We start from the raw sequence: 24,605 nt of genomic DNA on the forward strand, positions 1-24,605 counted from the left end.
TGGGGGAGTTGCCTTTCCATGAAAAGGCTGTGTTCCCTGGGTTTGATTTGATTGGGTGAAGTCAGCCAAATACATTGATCTTGCTTATTTACAAAGGTGGGGAACTTTGGGGGTGGATTTTTGCCTCCATCTGATTGCGACACTGGGCTCCAACTAGACACTGCTCTTCGGGCTCTTGTGTGGTAGATGTAAGGCTGCTGTGCACTGCAGCCCTCGGTCAAGGGACAGTTTGGGAGGCCAAGCATGCCGAGATACACGGTGCATGTCCGAGGCGAATGGCTGGCGGTGCCATGCCTAAACGGCACCAACACAATCAGGTGGCTGGGAAAGGAAGCCGTGAGGCGGTACATGAAAAACAAACCTGACAACGGGGGATTTGCCTCCGTGGAGGAAGTAAAATTTTACATTCGAAGGTGCAAGGGACTTGGCTTGTTGGATCTTGATGATACAGTGGAGGATGCTCTAGAAGACAATGAATTTGTTGAAGTTGGTAAGCAAAACCTTAAGCAACGCATCACAAGAGTGACCACATGTTGGCATCTGAGTCAGCAAACTGTGGCTTAGTTTATCTGAAATTCTATCTGAGATAGTGTCCATGATTTTTATGGAAAAATGCCAACATGTTTTAAGAATATTTAGTTTTTGGGAACAGAACTATATAAGGTTTAGAAGGCATAGGATTCTATAGGCATCATTTATAGATGATGTCATATATAGCATATGCTTGGGGTGGGCTGTTCTGCTTTTGTATTTCAATACCTTAAATAAATACTTCCTTGTTATTTTGCTAGAAGTGTACAAATATGTTCAGGGCTGATAACTGCAAATTAATTACTGCTGTGTATTGTAATTAATATCAAATTAATTTATATGTAGAATGCAATCTAATCCTGTTTGTATTCATTCTGTATATTTCTTCTAGTTATAGAAGGAGATATAATGTCTCCTGATTTCATACCATCTCAGCCAGAAGGAGTTCATTTGTATCCTTTTTCTGAACATTTTGTGAACTTTGTTATAACTTCCAACATGTAATTTTCTAGATTTCCCTGTTCTTTCATCGCTCGTTCTTAAAATACATTGCCAGCTGTAACTGGATGGTCGCTACCTGTGAAATCCTGTCTGCCCTTTATTTTCCCTTACAGATCTTTCAGATACAGCAAATACCGAGAGCCAGAGCAGGTAGGAATCCCTGATGATTTTACAATGCTGTAACAAACCCTGCTGTTCAGCAGAGCGTGCTAAGAGTTCAGCCACCGCAGTATTCACAAGAGTAGGGGCTGTTAGATTGGCTGGTTCTAGGAATCTAAATTATAATATGCTTATTATGTTTTTGTTAATGTGTTCCATTCTTACAAGTGAGCATGAGCAAGTTTCCGGTCATTGCTGAGTTTTGGCTGTATTTCTTTATTGTTCTGGTTATTAAGCAACATTATCATGCATCCCAAACTAAAAGATGATTCTTTGGTGTAGTATATTTCTTTAGATGGCAACAGCTTAACAACGGAGGACTTGGTCAGTTTAGGAAAGGGGCTCTACAAGATAAAGGTAAAGATTCTGAATAACCATGGCTAAAAATTACATGTTTATCTTTCTACAGTTAAAAAATGGCAGATAAATTAATACTTTATTTCAACTACTTATGTTTTAGCTCACACCTGAAGCTGAAGTTAAAGTCAAAAAGTCACGAGAAGTAATTGAAAGGATCGTAAAGGAACAGACAGGTAAATATTTTTACCTCTAATTATTAAATGTTTAGAAAGCTTTATTGGATTCCCTCCTTAACCAGCAGTGTACATTTCTTGTAGTTGTTTATGGAATCACCACCGGGTTTGGGAAGTTTGCTAGGACTGTCATCCCAAACAGTAAGCTGAGGTAAGTTGTGTGTGTGGTTGTCTCCATCCTTTCTTTCAGGAAGGGAAGAAGAAAGAGTAGTTGGACCCTACCCATTTAAACTCTGGTTAGATCAGAGGGCTCTTTCAGTATTTCCCTTTGCTTTATGCAAAATAAAACCTGACAAGTCATTTTGGGGGGGGTTATATCTATGTTTTTTTTTTTCCACAGGGAACTCCAAGTGAACTTGGTTCGTTCGCATTCTGCAGGTAATAAGAAAGTGCTTGATGTTTCCCCTGTCCTGCCCATGTTGGCAGTGGGTTAGTAACCAAGAGGGTTATTGTTCCAGGTGTGGGGAAACCTTTGAGCCCAGAGAGATCTCGCATGCTGTTGGCACTGAGAATCAACGTCCTAGCAAAGGGATATAGTGGAATCTCCCTAGAAACGCTCCAGCAAGTTATTGAAGCATTTAATGGTAAAAAGATGTTTAACAAAAATCCCCCTTTCTTCCCTATCCCGCCTATTTTTTTTTTTTCCTCTTTTAACGCTTTTGTTAAAGGATGTGGCTCAATGGGTTAAGCTATGAATGTTCGTCTTTCAGCTTGCTAGTTGTTAAAGATCAGGACCAGAGCTTGTCTGTACAAGCTCACAGCTGGAGACCTTTCATCTGTTGAAGAACTTGGGGTATGAGAAGAACTGACAGGAAAGGCTGAGGGAAAGGGATGTAACAGGCAGAAGTTTGGGAATTGAGCCTCTGAGAGGTCAGGTAATTAATTCAAGACCAAGCTTGATTAAGAGCATGACTTTGACTCCGGGCAAGCTCTTCCACAAAGGCTCAAATCTCTAACTTTTGTCCTGTTGAGTACGTGCTGATGTGTGTGTCACCATCTCTAGGGATGCTGGGATTTTGGGCTGAGGGCTATCACCATGTAGAAAACTGCATATATTGGTGTTTGCTAAGGAGACCTGTTCCAGCACCATCTGTTTTTGTGAGTAGAACCCCTGAGACCTATACAAGTGTTTGTAAGCAAAGGCTGCAAGGCAGCCATGCAGAAGTGCACAGCTAATCAGCAGCTCATGTGGCCATGGCTGTCCAAGCAGCTAGAGCTGGGTGGCCTTGCCAGACACTGCAGCAGACAAACCAAATGGGTGGTTGTGCTGCTCATTAGCTGATAGCCATTGATGGTCCCTCTGGTGAGATGTGCCACTGCAGTGGCGATGTGCAAAGAGCACCTTCTCTCTATGTTATAGTGTTAGGTACAACTTTCCTTTTATTTTTTCCTAAACTGTAAATTGGAAGATTGTTCTGAGACTATAGACCACACATATGAGAGGAGAGCCATATTCATATACACAAGGCCCAAAAATACAAGCTCTGTGTTGCTGTGTTACGTCCTCCTCCTCCTGCAGCAGGTGGAGGAGCTGCAATTCCATGTTTAGCTCTGCAAAAGAATAAAAACAGATTGGTCCCTTCCCTGCTTTTCCTGCAGTTCCCTGGGCTCTATTTCTTCATTTTTACCTGTTCAGCACTCAGAGGACTAAGATGGTGAAAGGGAACTCAAAGATGGTTTCTAGGAGTAACCCAATGTTTAGTGGAGTGAGAAATGAGAAGGTAGCTTTGTCCGCAGCAGGTGCTCACCCTGTGATGAAGAGCTGAGACGAGTGATGTTTTACCTGCCTGGCTATGTGGCTGTAGATGCAGTCAGTCCAGGCTGTGGTCCCTCCAGTCCAAAACTATATGCAGAACCAAATGCAGAAGGGGATTGTTTTCTTTATATACTGCAGCTAGCCTGCAAGCAGGGGCAACTCCCAGTCTGCAATGAGCAGTCTTGTTGATGCCATTGACCATGATTGCAGGATGTTTCTGTGACCACGCTCATGTGTTGACTTCTCTGTTTTACAAGGAGCATATTGAGGAAAAGTTCTAACACAAACAATTTTTGCTTACTTTCTAGCATCCTGCCTTCCCTATATCCCAGAGAAAGGGACAGTTGGAGCCAGTGGAGACTTGGCCCCACTCTCTCATCTTGCTCTAGGATTAATTGGAGAAGGAAAGATGTGGTCCCCAAAGAGTGGCTGGGCTGATGCTAAATATGTAAGATTCATGCAGCTGATTGCCTTTTTTTTTTTTTTTTTCTGCTTGCTGGCTCATTTGCCAAATTGCATGTATGCTTGAAAGAGAGAGAGATTTTGGTCAGGTTAATAACATACAAAAGTTTTTGGATTTTCTGTACAAGTTTGAATTGGGAAGGGATTGCCTTTTGCAACTCATCATCTGCTTTGAGGAATGTGGGTCCATTGACCCACGTGTTACTGGAGCAGATATTAACATGCAGAATGTTGTAAGTCTGAAAGAAGTATTATGCCATAGTATTGCAGTACAGGATACTGCAGTGACATCATTTAGGAGCTAGAGAGAGGGACAGAATATGATACCAGCTATGAAAGAACTATTATTACATCTTCAGCTCCATGAACATCAACACTGTTCCAACAAAAACAAGATCACTTCTCAAAATCAAAACTTCAAATGCTGAGAGTAACTGAAGCTTTAATGGAGGCAGGAACTTATCAGTAAAATTTCTACTGTTTTGTTTGGGGTTTTTTAATGGCTTTAAGTGAATACACAGATTTGGATATTTAATTTTTGATAAATTAACTAGGTTTACAAGGCTCCTTTGTAGTATCCTCCTTTTCAAGGTGGTAGCTGGACAATGGAATTAAATTTTAATCAATAGTTATTCTGTCACTAATATATCAACAGACTGATCTAGTGTTGAATATCTCCTAGTCTGGCCCCTCCCAAGTCTTTCATGGTAGTTTGCTCTGCTACACATATCACTCCTATACATGAATATTTGATCAGCAGATGTATTCATGGATTGATAGCTGTACCATCACTGTATCCTGGAGAAGTACTGAGAACTACACTTGAAGAGGAGTAGGGAGGAAGCAGGGCAGCGTGTCCTGCACCTTTGAGACCAGAAGTTACAGCTGAACACTGCTGAGGTGCATTAACTCTTCAGTTGGAAAGGCTGAGAGGACTCTAATCAGAATAATTTCTCTATTTCCCACAAGAGCAATTGCCCAACAGAATAGACCTGTACAGAATAAACTCTCATCCCATCATTGTGGATTTTCTATATAGATGGTTAGAGACTAATTTATAACGGAATAGTTTCTGCCATGCCAAACCTGCTGTGAGGCAGGCTGTAGGCAGAGCTACCTTCCCAAGATGTTCTCAGCCTTCTTTCCTATTACTCTCTCCCATTACCTAATGCACAGCAGATGTTATTAATGGACTGTGATGTAATGGCCAGCATGTCAGTATGCTCCTACTGCCTTCTTTTACAGGCACTGGGGAATGAGGTGCTAGTTTGGAAGCGCTTTGTTTAGCTGTCCTTTGTTTAGCCTAGCAGAAAAAAAAAATTAATCATTTGCAATAAAGAGCTCTTTTTCTCCTGTCATTTAGGGAATTTGTTAATATTTTTATTTTTTGAAACATTTAAGTTTTAAAAGTTTTTGGTGATCGAATTACTGAAAAACATTTTTCATTAATTAATTTGTCATTAAACTCCTTCGCAGGTACTGGAAGCCCACGGTCTGAGACCAATTACCTTGAAACCAAAAGAGGTAACAAAGTACAATGATGCAAGCTGATGGAAATCAAGCATAGTCAATCATTAGTTGCTTTATGTTTACAATTCAAGCATGAAATGAATTAACAGTAATTTTAAATTAGGCTTCAGAAGGATATTAATGAAGTATTATCAGGAGTGGGAGTCACGTCTCCTAACATCACCCTGCTTGACTTGAAAAGTCAGACCCAAGCTTGATGTGTAGATTGGTTCCATGGTTGGTGGAGAGAGACAGGCATCTTCAGAAAACACTTCATATCATCCTGAAACAGCTGTCTGTCTAAGCCCTCTCAAGGGTACCTATCTGCCCTTTGACCACAACAGGAGCTCTGATAACTGACTTGAACCAGGTATCTGACGTCTAGAATGTTAAAACTAGGCGAGATGAATCTCATTCTAAATATTAAAGATTACATGGGAACACAACAGATTTGAGGGCTGTGGAGATCTCTGATAAGGGGCCTCAGTAGCTGTAAAACCTCACCAGGAGCAAGAAGCCAAATCCAGTGTCTCCTAAAGGCAAATGGAAGACTCCCATGTGCCTCATGTTTGTTCAGAACAAATCTGAAGCTAGTTTTATCTGAACTCAAATCTTTTAAAGCAGTTATAACTTCTAATGCTGTTTTCTCCACTTCCTCATTATAGTTGGGTTTTGCAACCCCCATGCTCATAACTTCTTTGGTTTAACTATTAACTTAAGAAATTAATTTTAAAAAGCATTCCATTGGAAAAGAATAAATATTCCCTGTACTTTTCTTGCTTAAGCTTGAAATAACATGAAATAAACCTCTTGCTTGCAACTACTGGAGCTCCAAGGGTGTCTGTGGTTATGCAGCAAGGATGTCCAGTCAAGCTGTGTCAGGATGATCCAGGAAGCTGAACGAAGGTCTTTAACTCATTCATGTGAGAAGGAGAGTTATCACAGAGATGGGGAATTATCACAGCATGTGGATTAGCTGCAATGAGTTTGCTTAATATCTGCTCTCTCTTTGAAGGGTCTGGCTCTCATCAATGGGACACAGATGATCACCTCGCTGGGATGTGAAGCAGTTGAAAGAGCCGGTGCTATAGCTAGGCAAGCTGACATAATCGCTGCCCTTACACTTGAAGTCTTGAAGGGTACAACAAGGGCCTTTGACACTGGTGGGTACTGGGCCTCTCCTGTCTGTTCGCTGAACAGCTGTTGACAAGAGAGGCAAAACCTAACAGTCTAACCTGTTTTACCAGATATCCACGCAGTGCGCCCACATCGAGGGCAGGCTGAAGTGGCATTTCGATTCAGGTCCCTTCTAGATTCAGACCATCATCCATCAGAAATAGCAGGTGAACAATCTTAACCTTCACCCTCAGGTTACCAGGACAGGCTGGGGCCTTCAATAGGAGCCCGTATGCTTTTGTGTGAGGAATATTTGGGTTTTAACTCCCTTGTTCCTTCTAGAGAGCCACAGATTCTGTGACCGAGTTCAGGATGCATACACAATGCGCTGCTGCCCTCAGGTAAAAACTGACCCTTATTTCCTTTCATAGTAATAGATAAATGATGCTGAAGTTCCCATATTAGAAATACTGTCAATGAGTTGCATCAGAGGGCGCAGTTTTGCTTCTCCCTCTCTTCATGTGGGAGGAGACATGTAATGGAGACGTGTAATTCATTGATCCCATGTACACGCCCATTAGGCAGCATCTAACAAAGCCATGTTCACATCTGGAAAAGGTCGAGTGTTGGAAGCAGGGTGAAGGTGATGGTTTCTGTGCTTGCAAACTTTGTAGGGTATTTCTTCTGCACTGATGTTAAGATTATGAACTGTGAAAGGTGTTTCCAGAAACAGTCCGAGTGTAGTATCTCAAACATGCTGGAAGAACTCAATCCCGTGAGTTTTAACATGAGCAAAGCTATTCAATAAAAATCAGAATTAATAGATTATTAGTTAATGAGAGGGTTTGTTTTCTGCAGGCTTTCGTAAGGCTGTTTCTCCCCTAATAACACTTCTGTCACTCCATAAGTATCTTATCTTCCATTTAGGATAAACCAACCCAAACAAGTAAAGAAATACACATTCATATTACCCTTTTAGTAATACTGCCATAATACTATTATCATGGTAAATGCAGCCTTTCAGGTGTTTAGGATGGGCAGTGTCCCACAGTGATGTCTCTGATTTTAAGAGCAAATCCAAGACCGTCTTCATGTGTGGATGCAGAGACTGGGACGATGGAAAAGAGGGTGCCTGCCCCTCTGTCAACATGAACTAAGTGCAGACACTAAGATCAGATGCTAATGTCTTTCATTCTAGGTTCACGGAGTTGTAAATGATACAATTGCTTTTGTGAAGGACATCATGACAACAGAAATCAACAGTGCCACAGACAATCCTGTATCTTTTTATGATTTTATTTCTCTGTGAAATTTTCCTTGGCCTTTTTTACCTTTTTTTGTTCTATATGATTATTTGCATAGGACACAAATCGTAACTGGCTTTAGTCAATTACTACCATCGATGGCAACTGCAACCTCACTTCCTTTCCCCATGTCTGCATTGGTGCATGCAAGTGTGTTGAGGCAAGGAAACTATGTGCGCGTATGGTTTAGTGCGTGTTAAATGTTTCCTAGATGAGATTCTACATGTTTATATTGAATATGTTGATAGATGGCACTCGGCAACCAAATTTATCAATAGCTGGTAAGTGTTACTGCTTGTAACATGTCTAAAACTGTATCTGCCATGGACAGAATCTACTAAGGAACCGAGAAACTATGCCAGAATCCAAACACATGGGTTTATTTGCATCCCACCCCCAAAGACCTTGTTTTATGTAGTCTATTTGGAAAAATACATGTCAAAACTGTATCTACAAGTTTGGAGAACTGACAATGGGTTTTCATTTTCTGAAAAGTGAATACGTGGGTGTAATATGAATTGCTTGCAAATAAAAACCTATTAGCATTCCTTCAGTTAAGATATTCTAATTATGGACAGACATCTGTCACATAAATTGTATTTCACTCATGATTGTACCTTAGCTTCTCCTTAAAGATGGTGTTTGCTGAAAGAGCAGAGACCATTTCTGGAGGAAATTTTCATGGTGAATATCCTGCAAAGGTAATTAAGCATTTGGAGAAAGAAAAAAAAAAAAAAAAATTTCTGTTTCATTTTGGTTGGTTGGTTGGTTTTTCTGTCATCTGATTTAATGAGTTCTTTTTTTATAGGCTCTGGACTATTTGGCAATTGGTGTGCATGAACTCGCTGCAATTAGTGAAAGAAGAATTGAGAGGCTCTGCAACCCCTCACTCAGCGAACTGCCTGCGTTCCTAGTCACTGAAGGGGGTCTGAACTCTGGCTTCATGATTGCACACTGTACAGCAGCTGCCCTGGGTGAGTGCTGGAGCATGATCATCGTGAGAGCAAGCTAGAAAGACCAGTTTATATCAAGGCAGTTGTAATTTGATAGTAGATACAAAGGCATCTCACCCCTGTTTTCCGTCTCTTCTCCCAGTGCTTTGTGCTCTCTGGGCGCAAGGTTTGAGCGCTGCGTGCAGCTGCGGCTATTTCAGCTCAGGATGCTTTACCCTGCACGGACCCACGGGCACGTTTAGCGCTCTGACCATGCAAACTCTTCGGTGGGCTTTGGTGGGAATGCTTGCCTGCTGGTGTCCTTGTGCAATTGACAGGGAGTGCACTGATTTACAGTCACCAATGTAAGAGCTCTGGTTGAAATCAGTGACAGCTATGTACCTCCAAATCAGCTCAGACAGGGCTGTAATTAATGGCAGATGCTGCAGCAACAAGCATACATCTGTCTGAGCCACTCTGCTGCACCTAGAACCTCTGCTTGAATAGTTATGGTCTGCAAGCAGGGGTTACCTCTATTCCTCACTTCTCACTAGCACACAGACACCACTTGCCTCAAAGCTGGGCCTGATACCCTTAGTACTCAGTGTTTCTTTTTGACAGCCAGGTCTCTACATGCCTCAGGAGACCAGAGTTTCCAGGGCTGGTTATTGGAGGAGCATGCTAAAAATATGCAGTAGTACATTTTCCCTCTAGTACTCATGACTAAGGCAGCAAGAAGCCTGCTGGCTGCTGGAATATTACAGTTCATAGGTTCAGGAAAGCACAAGCCAACATAAAGATAAACATGCTACGAGTAGAGGGTAAATTATAAGAGATGCAAGCATACAAAGGAACAGAGGATGTCACATGAATGTGTAGATATAAACATCCTGCAGAAATTAAGAAGTCAACAAACTAAATGGATGCAATAAAGGAAACCTGCCAAGAGGCAATTTTGGGAAGTGTGGCTGGAAAAGGAGCTGAAGTGCTCATCCCCTTATTCAAAGGCTGGAAACCTTTACTTTTGACTGGGCAGAGTTTAGGATCGCTCCAAGCGTTAGCTGTTGCTTGGCTTCAGGTTTTGCAGCTCACTTCTGTAGCAAGAGATTCTGAGATGTTTGTGGTCTCTTCTGCAAGGAATGAAAATGACAGCCCTGCCTCCTACCTCATCCCTGCACCGACACCAGGACTCCATTGGTTAAAACTATATTTCCCTGGTTAAAATAGCCAGGAATTTATCTAAAAGTGAAGTTTGAGCTTGCTTTTTTTCTTTTTTTTTAACAAGGTATTACTAATATTTTGAAGTCACTCTGCCAGATTATAAGTCGTCTGTGTGCTAGCTAATGTTGTTCTCTCCCAGGGTTAATGGATAAAGCTATGAAAAAAAATTCAGCTGTTTCATGAAGGCCCTGGATGCATCCATCTCTCCCCTCCTCCCTGGTAGCACTGTGCCTGCCAGAGCAAAGTGTCTGCAGTAGCCCCGGGCAGCCTCACTGGGACCTGCTGTTGCCCGCCTGAAGCACCAGCTGGTCCCTGGCCCTGGGCTCTGTCACGCCAGCCTATTTGCAATTGGTGTCACCACTTCTCTGTTGCTCTTGTTGCTTTTCTGAAACCCTTAATTTGGCAAGGGTGTTACACAGCATCCTGCTGAGCTTCAGAAAGGAAAGTTCTGCGTGCGGCCAGAACACTGTGAATGCAGACTTCATTTCTTCTCAAGAGCAATTCTCAACATCAAATTATCATTGGATGGTGCCTACACCACTTCCTACAGCCAAATTCCCCTTGCTTTTGGGTGCAGTTTGAGACACTTAGTCCAAGTCTTGCACCCAACTTTCAGAGCCAGAGTGCTCCCACCCTCAGGGGTGTACCTGCCCGGAGGAGGAACGTGGGCAGCTTGATAGAGAGATGAGGAAGATGGGAGATTATTTGTACTGTGCTCCCACAGCATCTTCTTGGAGTAAATTCTGTAAGTGCCTCAGCTCTGACAAGACCAGATGCTGATCTCTAGCTTTCTTCTTGAAACCAGAGTAGGGGCAGCATCTGTGACCAAATGTCTGATCTTTTTTTTCAGTTTCCATCAGGCCTTTGAGCCAGAGCAATCCAACCCCCAAGTTAGGGGAGGAGTGATCAGTTTTTCTATATTGGGTTAATATTTACACCTAAAGACTGATGTTGGTTACTGTTCTCAGAGGCAATGATAGTTTTCAAATGTTTATTACAGATTCCTCAGTCCAGGTAAAACATTGATGTGCCCTCAAGAGAGGAACAATAGTTGGGCCCGAGATGGTAGACAGGCTTTGTGCCCCAGGTTGGCCATTGCTCCTGCTGTCTTGTGCCCATTCTGTCCCATATTCATTGTGCTGGATTTTTGCAGTTTCTGAGAACAAAGCCTTGTGCCACCCTTCTTCTGTGGATTCTCTCTCAACCAGTGCTGCTACAGAGGATCATGTGTCCATGGGAGGATGGGCTGCAAGAAAAGCTTTGAGAGTTATTGAACATGTGGAACAAGGTAAAATTAAAATGTTGACTTCCAGACAGACCTTATGTATGTAACTAGATTAAGATATTAGTGCCAATCTTTTTAGATATATTTTAAGAAAAAAAGAGTTAATGCATCCGAAAGAACTATCTAAAAATATTTTAGTAAGTACATATGTTTGCAAGCATTTGGATCTTTCTTACAGAAATGAGGTAAATCTAGCACTAGGTGTTTCTTGTGAAACACAACTGCTGATTGCAGGGCACGCAGCAAAACCTTCCTCTCTTGCTTACAAGCACAGATTGCTCTCTTGCTTTTTATTTATTTGGCAGATGGTGTGTTTAGATACAGATGTCAGATGTTAGTGGAAGAGCAGAGTAATACACGGCACACAAATACTGAACTCACTTGCCCACTTAAGCTTATACATCGGAGCACTCTGAAGACCTAGTGCTATAGAAATACATTTTTTGTGTGCAGAGAAATGAGTTTGAGAAACTGTGTTTCAGTAACGTGCTGAGAAAGAGGATCCAGTTGGTTCATTCAGTTCCTTGGGTGAACTGGCTTGTGAAAAAGAGGAACTAATGCCAATAATGATCAGATGTGAGATGGGCAGGAATGTTGCAAACTTACCCAGACAGAAAACTCTATTCCAAAGCTCTGTGCTCTCACACAGGCCCTTGCAAGCTTCACAGACAGAACTTTATTTTATAGCTCATGCCCCTTTCTTAGTCCTAAAGAGGTTTTTTGATTTATGATGGCCACTGATTTGAGTATTCAAGATACCCTGGAAGAAATTCCCATGGATCTAAGACCGTGGCGACCAGGAGTTTCTGGCACACTGAAAGGTCTGTAGAGCGGAGGACCTGAAATCTCCTTACTAAAATGCTGGGTAATACCCCCAGCACCATCCATAAAACGATCCTGCTGCTGGGCTGCCTCTCTGGGGTGTGTGGACCCAACAGTCTTTTCCCATTGCCTGACACCATATTGTATTGGCCATCACAAACAGCAGGGAGAGCTTTATAAGGGAAACTTCACTTTGAGCTGTACCCACTGAAAATTCTTTCACTGTTCTGGTTTTCTAGTTCTGGCTATTGAGCTGCTTGCAGCTTGCCAGGGCATTGAATTCCTACGCCCTCTGAGAACGACAACCCCATTGGAGAAGGTCTACGACCTCGTGCGCTCTGTTGTGAGGTAAGATCAGATAAACGCCTCAGCAGCGATCACCCGTCTGGAGAGCGGCCGCCAGCGGCGCGGGTTAATGTTTGGCCAATGTTCACCATGTGTCTCCTCACAGGCCTTGGATGAAGGATCGCTTCATGGCCCCAGACATCGAAGCAGCTCACAGGCTGCTCGTGGAGCAGAAGGCGAGTGTTGACTTTTGGCACGTGCAGTAGGGCTGTCCTGAGGAGCACACTGCAGCTCTGCTTTGCAAATACCCCTCCATGTGTTCACTGGATGGCCTCACTAAAAGCACTCCTCTTCCTGGAGCAAACCCAGCAGATTTTCTGAGATTGGGTTCCCCTTAGTTTCAGCAGGATAGTTTTAGAAATCAGTTCCTAGGCTTTCCCTGTGTAACTAATAGCTTACATTATCAAATCTGGCAGGGTACAGACATAGATCCAACTCTGAATCATTTAAGGGCAGCAACCTATAACCAAACAGCTGTCCAGAGAAACTGGCAGTCTCTCTAGATGGTGATCCTCATTCCTGGGGTAGTGAGTGTTTCCCAGCCTTGAGGCCCTTGGGGGTATGGTCTGGAAGCAATAAGGGGACATGGATGAGGGAATAGCAGTGGTGAAATGTATTAACCTGGGCCAAGTGTTTGTAAGCTATGGGATCTATCTATTTTATTTGTTTGTGAAATATAAGTAACCGAAGAATTGAGGAGACTGTAGAACATTTTCCTTTTCTGCCTTGAACCCCAGCCATGGTCCCTTTCCTTTTTCTTTGTCCATGCCAGCTGCCATTTTGCTTCCCCATCCCCTTCAGGACCAAGTGGTTTTGTAACAAGTGACAGTGATCCTCTCCCAACGATTGCACACAGAGCATTAACCTAGTAACAAGACAAGAGGCAGCATTTTTCCCTTGAATCCTTTCACCATGTCCTTCTGGAGATGTATCTTTTCCCATCCCCTGTCAACTTCATCCAGATGTTTTTCCCTAAATCTCATGCTGGCTGCCTCTCTGGTTCCACTGATTGCTTATGGTATATCTACGTAGGTCTGTAATTTTACCTCCATCCCAATAACTTTTCTACAGAGCCTTCTGAACTCATGCGTTGATGCCTTAATGAGCCTTTTGTTTTGCCTCTGACTCTGCTGATTCACTTTCCTGTTTTGCAGGTGTGGGAAGTGGCTAAACCTTACATTGAAAAGTACAGGAGAGAACACATCCCTGAATCGAGACCCATTTCACCAACAGCTTTCTCCCTCGGATCGCTGGAAGTTAATACTGGTGTTGGTCATGACCACGGGCATCACAATGAACTTTAGGAGTTTGCAGTCCTCTGATAGAGAGCAGAGCCTTTACAGGACCTTGTCTGAGGGTGGTTATTGTACTCTAACTCAACATGGCTTTCTCCAGGGTGGCCCAAATGATCTGACTCTCTATCTCAGGAGCACATACAGAGAAATGGCTCACCAGTTTCCTCACATGTGAAAGACAGCTTTGTCATGATAGTGTGTTTTTGACTGAATTTCCTGAGCTTCTGAACACAAAACATTTAGACTCCTTCTGAAACCAGTGGATGTTTTATACAGGGCCTCCTGTATCTGTTTTGTCAGCTCTCCACTTGTTTTGACTTCCATCTATGCCAATAATACCAATCAACCTAGGTTTGATATTCTCACTTTTTTCCCCCCCTTTTTCTGCCTGCTGGGGTCCCCTTTATTCTGCCACAAGCAAAATTATCTTTAGACTTAATTTTCTCTTTTGCAGATCATGTGTGAGGTACAGGTTCTTGTATAACAAGAACATTTTCAGAGCAGGTGCTTCACAAAGCAGAAAAGCTGTGTGCATAAAAATGTGCTAGAGGTCATTGCTCCAGAACAAATACACTGGAGCCTGGTGATGGACTACACTTAATGCAGCTTTCAAAGAGTGATGGGCTCACACCTGCAATAAATAAACTGAGGCTTCACACAGGGCTGTAGCAATCTGTTTTCCTGTCATGTGTGATGATGAAAATGTAAAGCAAAAGCTTAATCTGGCAATAAGGAGGACAGCTGCAGCAAGGGCCAGGAAAGGGGGAGTAGGGGAGGAGGCGTGGGGGGCACGTGAACCAGTGCTGAAGCAATAGGACCAGGATGTACACTCCCATGTCCCACCGGCTGTACGCCAGGCTGCCGAGGACCCTGTCTGCACAGGGGGGCTCAGGGTGTAGCAAGCTCGGTGTTACAACACTGACCTCTGGCACAGACTTTATTTTGCAAGGGAAGAGTCAGGACTCAGACTTCACATCATGGTACAGTGACAGCATGTTACGGCTGGTTAACAACCACCAGCCTTGGCACACCTGGCCAGACACCTGTGTCTCTGGGGGTTCAGCATGGGCTGGAAATCTCCCCAGGCTATGGACTATGCTGCAAGGGGCAGTCAAAACACAAGCGTGGGGCTGCCCTTGAGTGTCTGAGACCTGCTGTGTTAAAGGTGCCCTGAGGACTCAGGCCTGTTGGCAAGCTAGCAGAGAGACGCCCAACCTGGCCAGACGACCTGGAAACTACAGTACACACCCATGACATGTGAGCTCCCAGCTCAGCTCCTTACTTCTATTCCTGATATGTAGCATCTCCATCCTCTCTCTCTTCCTCATGTGCCAAGTAAGTCCCTACTCTTTCAGCCCAAGGCTCTTCATAGCAGGCATACTTCAATCTTGCCCTTAAGCTCTTCAATTTTGTATAAAATCAGGTATTAATTAAAATAAAACATGAGAATGAACAGCCAGTTTTATATCTTGTAGGGTCAACCGCTGACCTTCAGCCTCACATTATGGCAATAAGCACCACAGTTCCTTCAGCAGCAAGGCTGGCAGAAGTTCCTGCCAGCATCCTGCTCCCAGCTGCTGTGGGCATCAGCAGGGTGAACGTCACCACTGCAGGGAGTCCTATTAAAAACAAGCAAACATCACTCCTCCTCCATTTCAGCAGGGTGTGTGTTCCCTGGCAGGACCACGTAGCCAGCCATCAGGAACCACTCCTGCCAGCTGCACCCCTAAGTATAAGCACATCCTCAACTGCAAACCTGCCACTCACAACAGCCCTGGGGCACACTCCCAAAAGGCTACTGGATCCAGCTGAGCTGGTCAGGCAAGCAGGTGCTTTGCAGGTTCTGTCAGAGCTCGTCCCTGTGAGGTAGAATCGCCTCACATCAGTAGTTTAAGGCCACGAATGCCTATTCCTGCCCAGCAAGAGAATATTCGAGGTTTTCCTTATGCAATCTTTGGGCCCCCAAATGCCGTAGGGGGCACTTCTCCCCACTCACCTCTGCTTTTGTCTGCCTAGGACCAAAGGACCACCAGCACATGCTGCAGCACAGTGGCCTCAGCTTTGCACCATGCTTACGTAAAGCCAAGAGGTGCTGCTTCAGCTGCATGCTGTATTTCGGAGATGCCTGCACTTGTACTCTGACAGCTCTCTCCAGCTGCCTGCATAAGCATTAATTATGAAGGCTGTCTTGGGCAGGATGGACTGTGCAATCGCACATTTCAGATGTTCTTACAATCTCTATAGAAACAAAGGTCTACACCTACAACTGGTGCAATATCTGCTTGCAGGAAAACGTGTTTAGTGGCAAGAAAGCCATTAGATCGTCTTAAATACTGGTTTAGTTGGCTAGATGGGCTCAAATAAAGCATGAACAAAGATAATTCTATGGGGTGGCTGGCATATTTTGGATGTTAACAGATGTGCTCAGGGCTCAGGGACATTAGAAGGTCATAATAAAACTCATACATTTTTGTGATGGCTTTCAAATATCTGCTAATCAGAATGAGACTGTTGTCCTTCCTCAGGGATCTGGTTCACTAAAGAATGCTGCTCTGTACCACAGGTTATATCACCTGCCTGTATCAATTATTTTTGGTGCCAAGTTCTTCATGCTGGTCAGGTGTAGTTTTATGACTTCACCTTTAGAAGGTTAGGCCTTTTTTGGTTCTGCAGCCACCATCCATTTGAACAGTTGAAGAGAAGCCTCAGTCAGTGTGTATTCAAGAGACCCTCCCTACTGCAGACCCTCCACTTAAACACTGCAACAGCTTGAACTCTCCAGAGCTGTATCATCCTTTTATTCTACACACAACATCCCCAAATGATGGTAGAAGCCCCAGAAAAAAGATAGTAGCTGAAAGAAAAAACAGAGCTTTAAAAAAAGCCCCAAAGATCTTAAGTTTTAACATTGCTCTAAGCAGCAGTTGCCATACTCATCATCAGAAGCACATTCAAACTTCCATGCACAATCACATCTCATGTTATTTCCAAATCAGCCTACAACAAACCAAAACAGGTCTTTTTTGGAACATCTGTATGACACTGCATGTGATCATCTTTTTTAAATTGCCTTGTAAGGCAACTGAAATTTTGGGAGGCTGGCTGTACTCACCAGACCTCACTGGGCTAACTGTCTCTATGAGTAAACAGTAAAGTTTCAGCACCATTAAATTCCAACATTAGGCCTGATTCAGCCTCTGACTTACACTGCACTCCAACTTTCAGCAGCCCAGAGAGCGGTGTACCTGACTGCATTTTCCTCTCCTCTTCCTTCTTATGCCCCTACACTCCTGAAGGAGCTGAGATCCTCAGCAGGGGAAGATGTTGCAGATCAACTGATAGGCAACATCTTGCTGAGCTCCCAGCTGCCAGCTCTCACTGAGTTTCAAGGCTGCAGAAACCAGGAGACTTGGTATTTTGGAGAGGTAAGATATTGTGCTTCCCACCACAGCTGTGTCTCCTGGTATCTGCCGAGTTTGAGACCGAGCAGACCCAGGTGCTGTGAACGTTGCCTCGGGATGCTGTGGCCTCCCAGCACTGCCAAAGGCCATTGCAAATGTGCATGCCTGAACCCCTAGCCCTCCACCACAGGTTGCTTAACATCACCCTTCCCAACAAATCTTACCTGGATCCAAACTTCTTCATTCATTGGTGATTTCTTCAGGCTATTTCCAAAAACAGTAATTTTATAGATTAAAATTGTATAGGAAACCCTATTTGGAAACTGTCTTATTTTAAATGGATACAGTTAGGAACAATTTTCATGCAGTGAAGTGAACGACAGAGGACATGAAGATGTACCAAATGGGTAATGCTTGGTAAAGTTTATTTGAATAAGAGGTCTGGAAAGGTGAGTGGGCAAACAGTTTACCAGTAAATACCTAATTTGCCTGTTGCTTTGAAATATTCCATGATAATTTGATTATAGTAGCTTCTTAAATTTTTGTCTTTTTTTCAGTAACTGCTCATTGTCCCACACCTCTCATTCTGATAGATGACTTTTCCTTTGACTATAACGTAGTCAATCAATGCTTCATGTCCCCCAAACTGGTAAATCAAGTGCTCCCACCTAGAAAGACAACAAGGCGTTTAAGACTTGCAGAAAAGTAGGTCACATACCTAGCATACACAATTAAAAAAGATTTGCCTGAACCATGGGAAAACACTATTCCACGTCTACATGTTGCAATGTATACCATGAGTTGGTGTACAAATCAGTACAAAACTCCTTCCACAAAATGAACAGGTATTACCTTTAGATAATTTGTAATTAGGCACGGATTATTTGTAATATTAGCCCCCAAAGTCTTAGGCTGTATTTTCCACTGGAGTGCTTAAGGAGGATGAAAGTGGGCCTAAAAATGTTAGCAGTGTCCCCTTTTTCAGAAGAAAATAACTTCTAAAGCATGAGGATTTCACAAACCCCTCCACTATGCAAACACAGCAAGAAACAAAGTCCCTTATGTTATATCACATTTGAAATGACAATGAAGGACCAACCTTGATGAACTTATGATAACAAGATCTCCTTGCTTGCCAGGCTCTATGGAGCCATGTGTGTCCGACCTGCCCAGAGCATAAGCTGCATTAATGGTGGCAGCTGCCAGTGCTTCATTCATGGACATCTTCATGTTTACACAGGCCAGATGCATCACCATTGGCTAGTAGGTGAGTGGAAAATGGGAGTTAGCAGTAAGACAAAGCTGTTCATGTCTCAAATCCCTAAGCACTCTCCTCCCTCTGTGTCCAACAAGAGTTGTCCTGCATGATGTGAATCTTGCCAACCTCAAAATGAGAACTCTAAAATCAGGAACTTTGAAAGTCTTTTTATAAGCCTCCCAGTGTGTCTGAATAATAGAATCCCTCCTGGTTTCAAGAATTTCTGGCATAACCAACCAACACACATAAATAAGCAGAAGCAGTTGTCTAAGAGGGGCACACAGCCCTCTTTGTGGATATAAAGACCGTTTTAAGTGTGCAAGATCTTTACACAAGTCATACTAGTAAGATTTCATAAATTTGTGGTGTCATAAATATTAGGAATAGCTTACCATTGAGAAGCAGTATGCATTAGGATTAAAGTCACTGCCAAGAGCAACTATAACTCCTTCTTCTAACATTTTTCTAGCTTGAGGTTGCTTCAGTCTAGTGATAAAAAGACCACTTGTCAGTACAGTTCATTTAGTTATTACATGATAAATTACAAGAGCAAAGTCATCACTCAGTTTGGCTTTATTCATGCCTTCAGTTGCACTAATCTTTTTGGAGACAAAAGGCCAAATTCTCCTCTTGGTTCCCTACCTATCATCCTGTGGACAGCATAAAAAAGAGTTGTGATCCACTGTTTTTGCAGTAACAACATGCAGCAGCAGCCACTATCAAGCATCAAGCTCCAGGCCACCGAAATTCTGGTATTTACCCAGATCTCAGCCACATAAGGAATTACAAGGTAAAAAATCTTCCTTTCTCAAAAAAGCAGTCCTTACTTTCCAGTCCTTATAGCTTCAACAAGGATCTCTCTCCTAGAGAGAAGGAAGATGCGGGGGACCGTGTCAAAGGCCTTGCAGAAGTCCAGATATATTACATCTATGTCTCTTCCCTTGTTTAGAGTTCTCCACCAGAAACAAGACTTAAGGAGGCTCATTCAGCTCCTTTGTATTTGCGACTGCCTTCACTGACCCAGACTGATCCTCAGGGCATAGATAGAAGCTCATGCTTTTACATTAAAAGACCTTAAAACTACAAACACAGTTTTGCTGCTACAAAAGCTTTCCTTCAATCTAGTGGCCTTACCTTAGGATGTAGGCAGTTGTTGGTAGAAGGACAGCAGCACACTTAGCTCTTGCCATCGCCATGATACCTTCATCACTAACTTCTTCCAGATGGCTGATAGCCCGAGCTCCCAGCTCAGCTCCAAGCTAAGCAAGTTTTCAAGAAAATTACTCACTGTTCTCAAGTAATTCAGTAAAGCACTGTTGTTTTCAAATGACTGGATAAGACAGTTCTCTACTAATGTAAAATCTACTGGAAGAAAAATCATAAAGAATGCTTGAAAGAACAAACAGAATACAGAGATGACATATCTGCTAATTTACTGCAGAAAAAGTTGATCACAAAAAACACTAACCATCCACCAAGTGAAAGTGTACCTTCAGCAGTGTTTTTAATAGCCTAACATGCAAACTATGGGACAGCTGTGGATAAAACCACTACCAACTCCTGTTCACAAAGTATCCAGCAGAAAATGCTTGACAAAACTCACGCTGGTTGCAGGACTAATAGTGCAACTGCCACCTTCAATGGTGAAGCACCAAAAAGGCTTTTATGATCAACCATGGCTTGGTTTTGGTTTGGTTTGGTTTGGTTGTTTGTTTTTTTTTTTTCCCTTAAAAACAGCAGAGAATTACTTCAGCAGACCCCAGAGGAAGGAAGCTATGTTTAAATGATGGTGAACCATGGTCTCAGAGTGACTTTCTGTATCAACATATTTGGGAGCCTGTTCTTGACTAAACCATCCCTTTGAGTGTGCTCACTGCATATTTGACTGGTTGCTGCTAACAACTGCTAATTGCTGTTTAAGGAAAAAAGAGGTTACAAGTTGCATAGAAATAACATTTTTGTCATTCTTGGGTTCACAGCTATCCACCTTCCCCATCTGTATCCCATGGGGAAGATAAGCAAAGTCAATGTTTGATTAGGCAGTGTGTACTAGTCCCAGAGTTCAAGGCTTCCTCCCATGTTCTTAACTCCAGAGCTGCACAAGGGCTGCACTTTCTGTCATCTGACAGAAACAGATGGCTATGAATGGCATATTTTATCAAGTCTTAGAAAAGAAAGCCTCAGATTTGAAACCATTCTTCCAAAGATTTAGCTCTTACAAGAGCAAATATGGCTTAACTGTATGTTAAGAAAGACGTACCTCAGCAGATTTCATCGGATGGAGTTCATCACCATGGAAGTTAATCTGTAACCCTATATCTTTTCCAGCCTGAAGAATCCTCCTCGTAGATTCCAGATCAAAGACTCCCTTCTCACAGAACACATCTATATTGTTAACATGTATTTCACCACTTAGTTTGAGTTCTTTCAGTTTGGGGAGATGGTTATTGATAATGTCATCTGTGGCTTCAGTAGCAGTTTTCCCTCTAATTAAAATAAAATGTTACAGAGCCATAAGAATAACATCCTTGAAGTCTAGAATTACTAGATTCTGTCTGAATCTAGACTAGACTAGACTAGTCTGAATTACTAGACTATTGAGAAAATGATGCAAATACAAATCACTCAAAAAAACATTAAAAAATTTGAAACTACTGTAATTCATGTACTCTCAAACATGAGTTACTTCCCCTTGAATGAACATTAGGTTGTATTACTATGTGTTTTTTAAAAGGCTGGCATCTTAGACACTAACCAAGATATGGGATATTTTAAAATTAATTATTCTGCTTTTGTATTCATACATTCTGTCCTCCTTACACTATATCCTAAACCACAACTATTTAAAATACGTAAATTATGATTTAAATGTTAAACGGCATTCATGCAATATTTTTATGCAATTATCAAAGCTCCAAGGGGATGTGCAGCACAAATAATTACTTTAAATCTACCTCTCCTCCTTTCACATCACTCAGAGTGGTAGCTAAATAACTGTTTCTAAACCAGAGCGGCCTCCTGAGGTTCAATTTGCCAAAGACCATTTATGAACCCCCGCTTACAGAAAGATAACCCAGGAGAGATCAGTAGATGCCTTTGAAAGAGTGAACAATATCAAAATAAGCAGCTCAGCTAGTATTTTGCAATTTTAAGATCTAAAGATCAGTGAAGTACTGCAGCTAAACGCCTGTGACATCTCAATCCTCATTTCAGGCACCATAAGGCATGCACAGACCAGTGTTACACAAGTGCCAAAAGTGTGTGAGATGGGAGGTTTACAGTGGTAGTAAATTCAAGAAGCCAAATTCTGGTTGGATTTACAAACAGGTTGTGTGGTTATAAAGCAGAACAGAACCCCTCTTATGGCCCTTCTTTTGTTCTCCTCCCACTGAAACAGTTGGTGGAGTTCCTCAGACTTTTGCCACGTCGATCCTTCTCCTTTTTCTTCTTTTACTCGGCCTTTGGAGGAATTTGGACTGAAAGACTAGAATTGGAGTAATTTTAAAACAGAGAGCAATCTAAGTCTTGGTTTCACTTTTTGGGGACCATAATGCCCAAGAATGAAAAACTGGTGTTGTTTTAATGCAGCAGACTTTTGCACATGAAAATGCTTTGCAAATGTCTTCCTAACGATGAAAAGGACCCAGTGAACCATTGCCAATAAATAAGTAAAAAAAAATAGGATCAGAGATCCACAAAATCATGAATGTGATTCCAAATTATGATTAGAGGGATGATAAATCAGTTATTTCTTTGTCCCCCTGCTGTGAGCTTTTTAGGTTTGTTTCCTAAAGAACTGGAGATACTTCCAAGTCTGAAAGTTCCAAGGCTGGTAACATCTTTTAAAAGCAGTATCTGGGAACAAGGAACACTATAAACAGAGCAGCCTTATTTTTTGCTAGGATGGCTCAGACTAAAGAAGCCTGCAGCATTTGGCACATATTTCAGGAACTACTGCTTATTACCAATGCTCTGCATCATAGTTCCACAGAGTAACAGTGTTTGTAAGGACCTCTGGAGCTCATCTGATCCAGACCCTGGTGCAGAGCAGATCAGTTTGGATCATGTGTCAATGATACCTTCCAGAAGCAGAAAATCAGACTGAATTACCCTGTATCTAGAAGTCATGAACAAATACACACAACAAATTCTCACTGTGTGCCCAAAGCTAACTTCCAGGTGGGAAAAAAAGAATAACCAGTGCTGGCAAGTCTGGAGGCAGGCTCCTGTTAAGACTCCAGGTATCAAAACTTTACAAGATGCATCACATACTGCAAGACCTGGCAATGTGGAAGAGCTGACACATTTGTCAATTTAATGAACTTTCTGGTGATGTTTCTGCTGTAAGAAGCCAGACTTGCAACGGTAAATTAAGCCAAGTGTAAGAAGCAAGCAAATGGCTCAGCAAGAACTTAACAAAGCTCCTCAGCAGTAGCTCCGCAGGTGTCTAAGCCACAGTCTCCCTGAGTAAGCATCAACCTGGTCTCTTGCTCCACATTAAACAGAATGACTTTGAACTGATTTAGCATTAGCAGATCGGCAGCAACAAATCTGCATGACTGTGATAATTCCAAAATAATCAGACTATTAGACTGCTAATGGATATTTCATTAAGAGTTGCCATTAAGTAGCTACAATAAAAAAAGGGCACTAAGTTTTAAGGTCTATGTAAATCAAGATTTAAATAAAAACAAATACAACGATCTTACTCCTTTGCCTGTATGATTGATGTATAACTGCACGACAGGGCAGTTCTATGGAATACAATGAAAGAAAATTAGCATAAGCTTAAGTGACTTGGAAGATGTCTGTAACAGCTTCTAGAATCCACAAGATCATCATCTTATTTGCATAAATAATATCACAGATTCATTCCCAGCCCAAATCCTGTGAGCAACATGTTCCCCTTATGATCCTCCACTGTCAGTAGAGCTGCAGGAAATTCAGTTTAAAACTGGAGCTCAACAAAGCGGGATCCTTCCCTCAGCATGTTACTGGCCGGGATGTTCAGGAGTCAGCCAAAGGCTGAGAACCACAGCTCTGAACATCAGGCCTCAGGAGATCAGGGAAGAACTGCAGAATTCCTCCTGGTTAAAACAAAATTCCCAGGACAGAGACTAAGTTTGAAGGGTGGCAGAAAATTCAAGAAAAATATTCTAGACAAGAACATTTGAATTAAAAGAGAAGAGGACCTTAAAAGACTCAAATTGAAAAATACAGATAATTTAGTATTTTCCTTCAGGACATTTCCTCAAATCTTCAACTACCTTTACTCCTTATTTAAAATACAATATCCTCACTACCCATACGCTGTGCTTTGGTGTGTATCAATGGAGACAGAACCATGCAGAGAGTGAGATGGTACCCCTGGTCTTTCTAACATATAAGATTTCTTACATTTGTAAAAACACTGGAATTTATTTCACTAGTTTAATGAAATTCTTGAAATATTTTAGTAGGAAAGACAATTTATCAAGATTTTGACTGAAATCCCTGCAGGCTTTTTAGGGGAGAAGGAAAGAAAGGGCTAAGAAACATATGCAGTTTGAGGTAATACTTCAATTTTATTTCACCATTTAAGTCCTCCAAATTAGTAGAATTTCTTAAAATAAATATTTGGTGTTTTCAGCAGATTTTAATTACTTTATTCCTTATCATATTCCTGTTACTGAAGATGATACAGGATTCCTCTGGCATAGTTATGTTAATGAAAGATAATTTTCCATCCTGCCCCAAATACACAATAATTAGACTGCAAATAAATTTTTCTAGGTCATGTTTTCTTGAGTGTAGGAAGACACAGGGATTTTTGAGGTTTTTTTCTTTTCTTTTTTTTTTTTTAATTAACATCTCTTCAGTATTGCCACAGTATCCCTGTGATGCTAGGCCTGCCTCCATCCTACACGCCTTGTTTTGTAGCAGCCTGTCAAAATACGTTTCACATACACCTACCTAGCTAAAACTCCTCATTAATTCTTTCATACAATGAAATCTGGTAACCTGAAAATGTTATTTGCATCATAGGGAAAAAATATCAAAACAAGGAAGGCTGGCATATTATGGTATGTTTATTTGAGCCATGAAAATAGTTGTGATTAAGCACATTTATTAAAATTAACATTTAGGAGACCCTTCTGTAAATCACAGAATCATAGAATTCTTTTAGGTTGGAAGA

At 42.1% G+C, this 24,605-nt stretch overlaps 2 protein-coding genes across 2 annotated transcripts; one reads left to right on the forward strand and one right to left on the reverse strand.

Moving 5' to 3' along the window:
- The first annotated feature begins 226 nt into the window (after window positions 1-226).
- On the forward strand, window positions 227-13,780 carry HAL (histidine ammonia-lyase). The gene is made up of 20 exons (XM_008947403.1): window positions 227-490; window positions 923-983; window positions 1,155-1,182; window positions 1,474-1,548; window positions 1,652-1,724; window positions 1,809-1,875; window positions 2,065-2,102; window positions 2,183-2,308; window positions 3,789-3,928; window positions 5,419-5,466; window positions 6,467-6,614; window positions 6,699-6,794; window positions 6,910-6,968; window positions 7,766-7,846; window positions 8,507-8,572; window positions 8,680-8,845; window positions 11,178-11,312; window positions 12,371-12,479; window positions 12,583-12,652; window positions 13,631-13,780. The coding sequence occupies exons 1-20, from the start codon at window positions 244-246 to the stop codon at window positions 13,778-13,780; spliced, it is 1,983 nt and encodes a 660-aa protein (XP_008945651.1). The 5' UTR covers window positions 227-243.
- A 3,945-nt stretch (window positions 13,781-17,725) lies between these two features.
- AMDHD1 (amidohydrolase domain containing 1) lies at window positions 17,726-20,916 on the reverse strand (the record flags this gene model as incomplete). Its single annotated transcript, XM_008947405.1, has 5 exons — window positions 17,726-17,840; window positions 18,272-18,432; window positions 18,823-18,916; window positions 19,565-19,689; window positions 20,691-20,916. Coding segments are annotated over 5 exons (721 nt in total), but the record flags the coding sequence as incomplete, so codon positions are not given.
- Between the last annotated feature and the right edge of the window lie 3,689 nt (window positions 20,917-24,605).

The sequence above is a fragment of the Merops nubicus genome, unplaced genomic scaffold, assembly GCF_000691845.1.
Source record: "Merops nubicus isolate BGI_N331 unplaced genomic scaffold, ASM69184v1 scaffold28929, whole genome shotgun sequence".
NCBI lineage: Eukaryota > Metazoa > Chordata > Aves > Coraciiformes > Meropidae > Merops > Merops nubicus.

Coding starts and splice junctions, on each gene's coding strand:
- HAL (XM_008947403.1), top strand. CDS start 244: ATGCCGAGATACACGGTGCATGTCCGAGGCGAATGGCTGGCGGTGCCA. Junction 5,467..6,466: donor TTACCTTGAAACCAAAAGAG/GTAACAAAGTAC, acceptor CTCTCTTTGAAG/GGTCTGGCTCTCATCAATGG. Junction 12,480..12,582: donor CTCGTGCGCTCTGTTGTGAG/GTAAGATCAGAT, acceptor GTCTCCTCACAG/GCCTTGGATGAAGGATCGCT.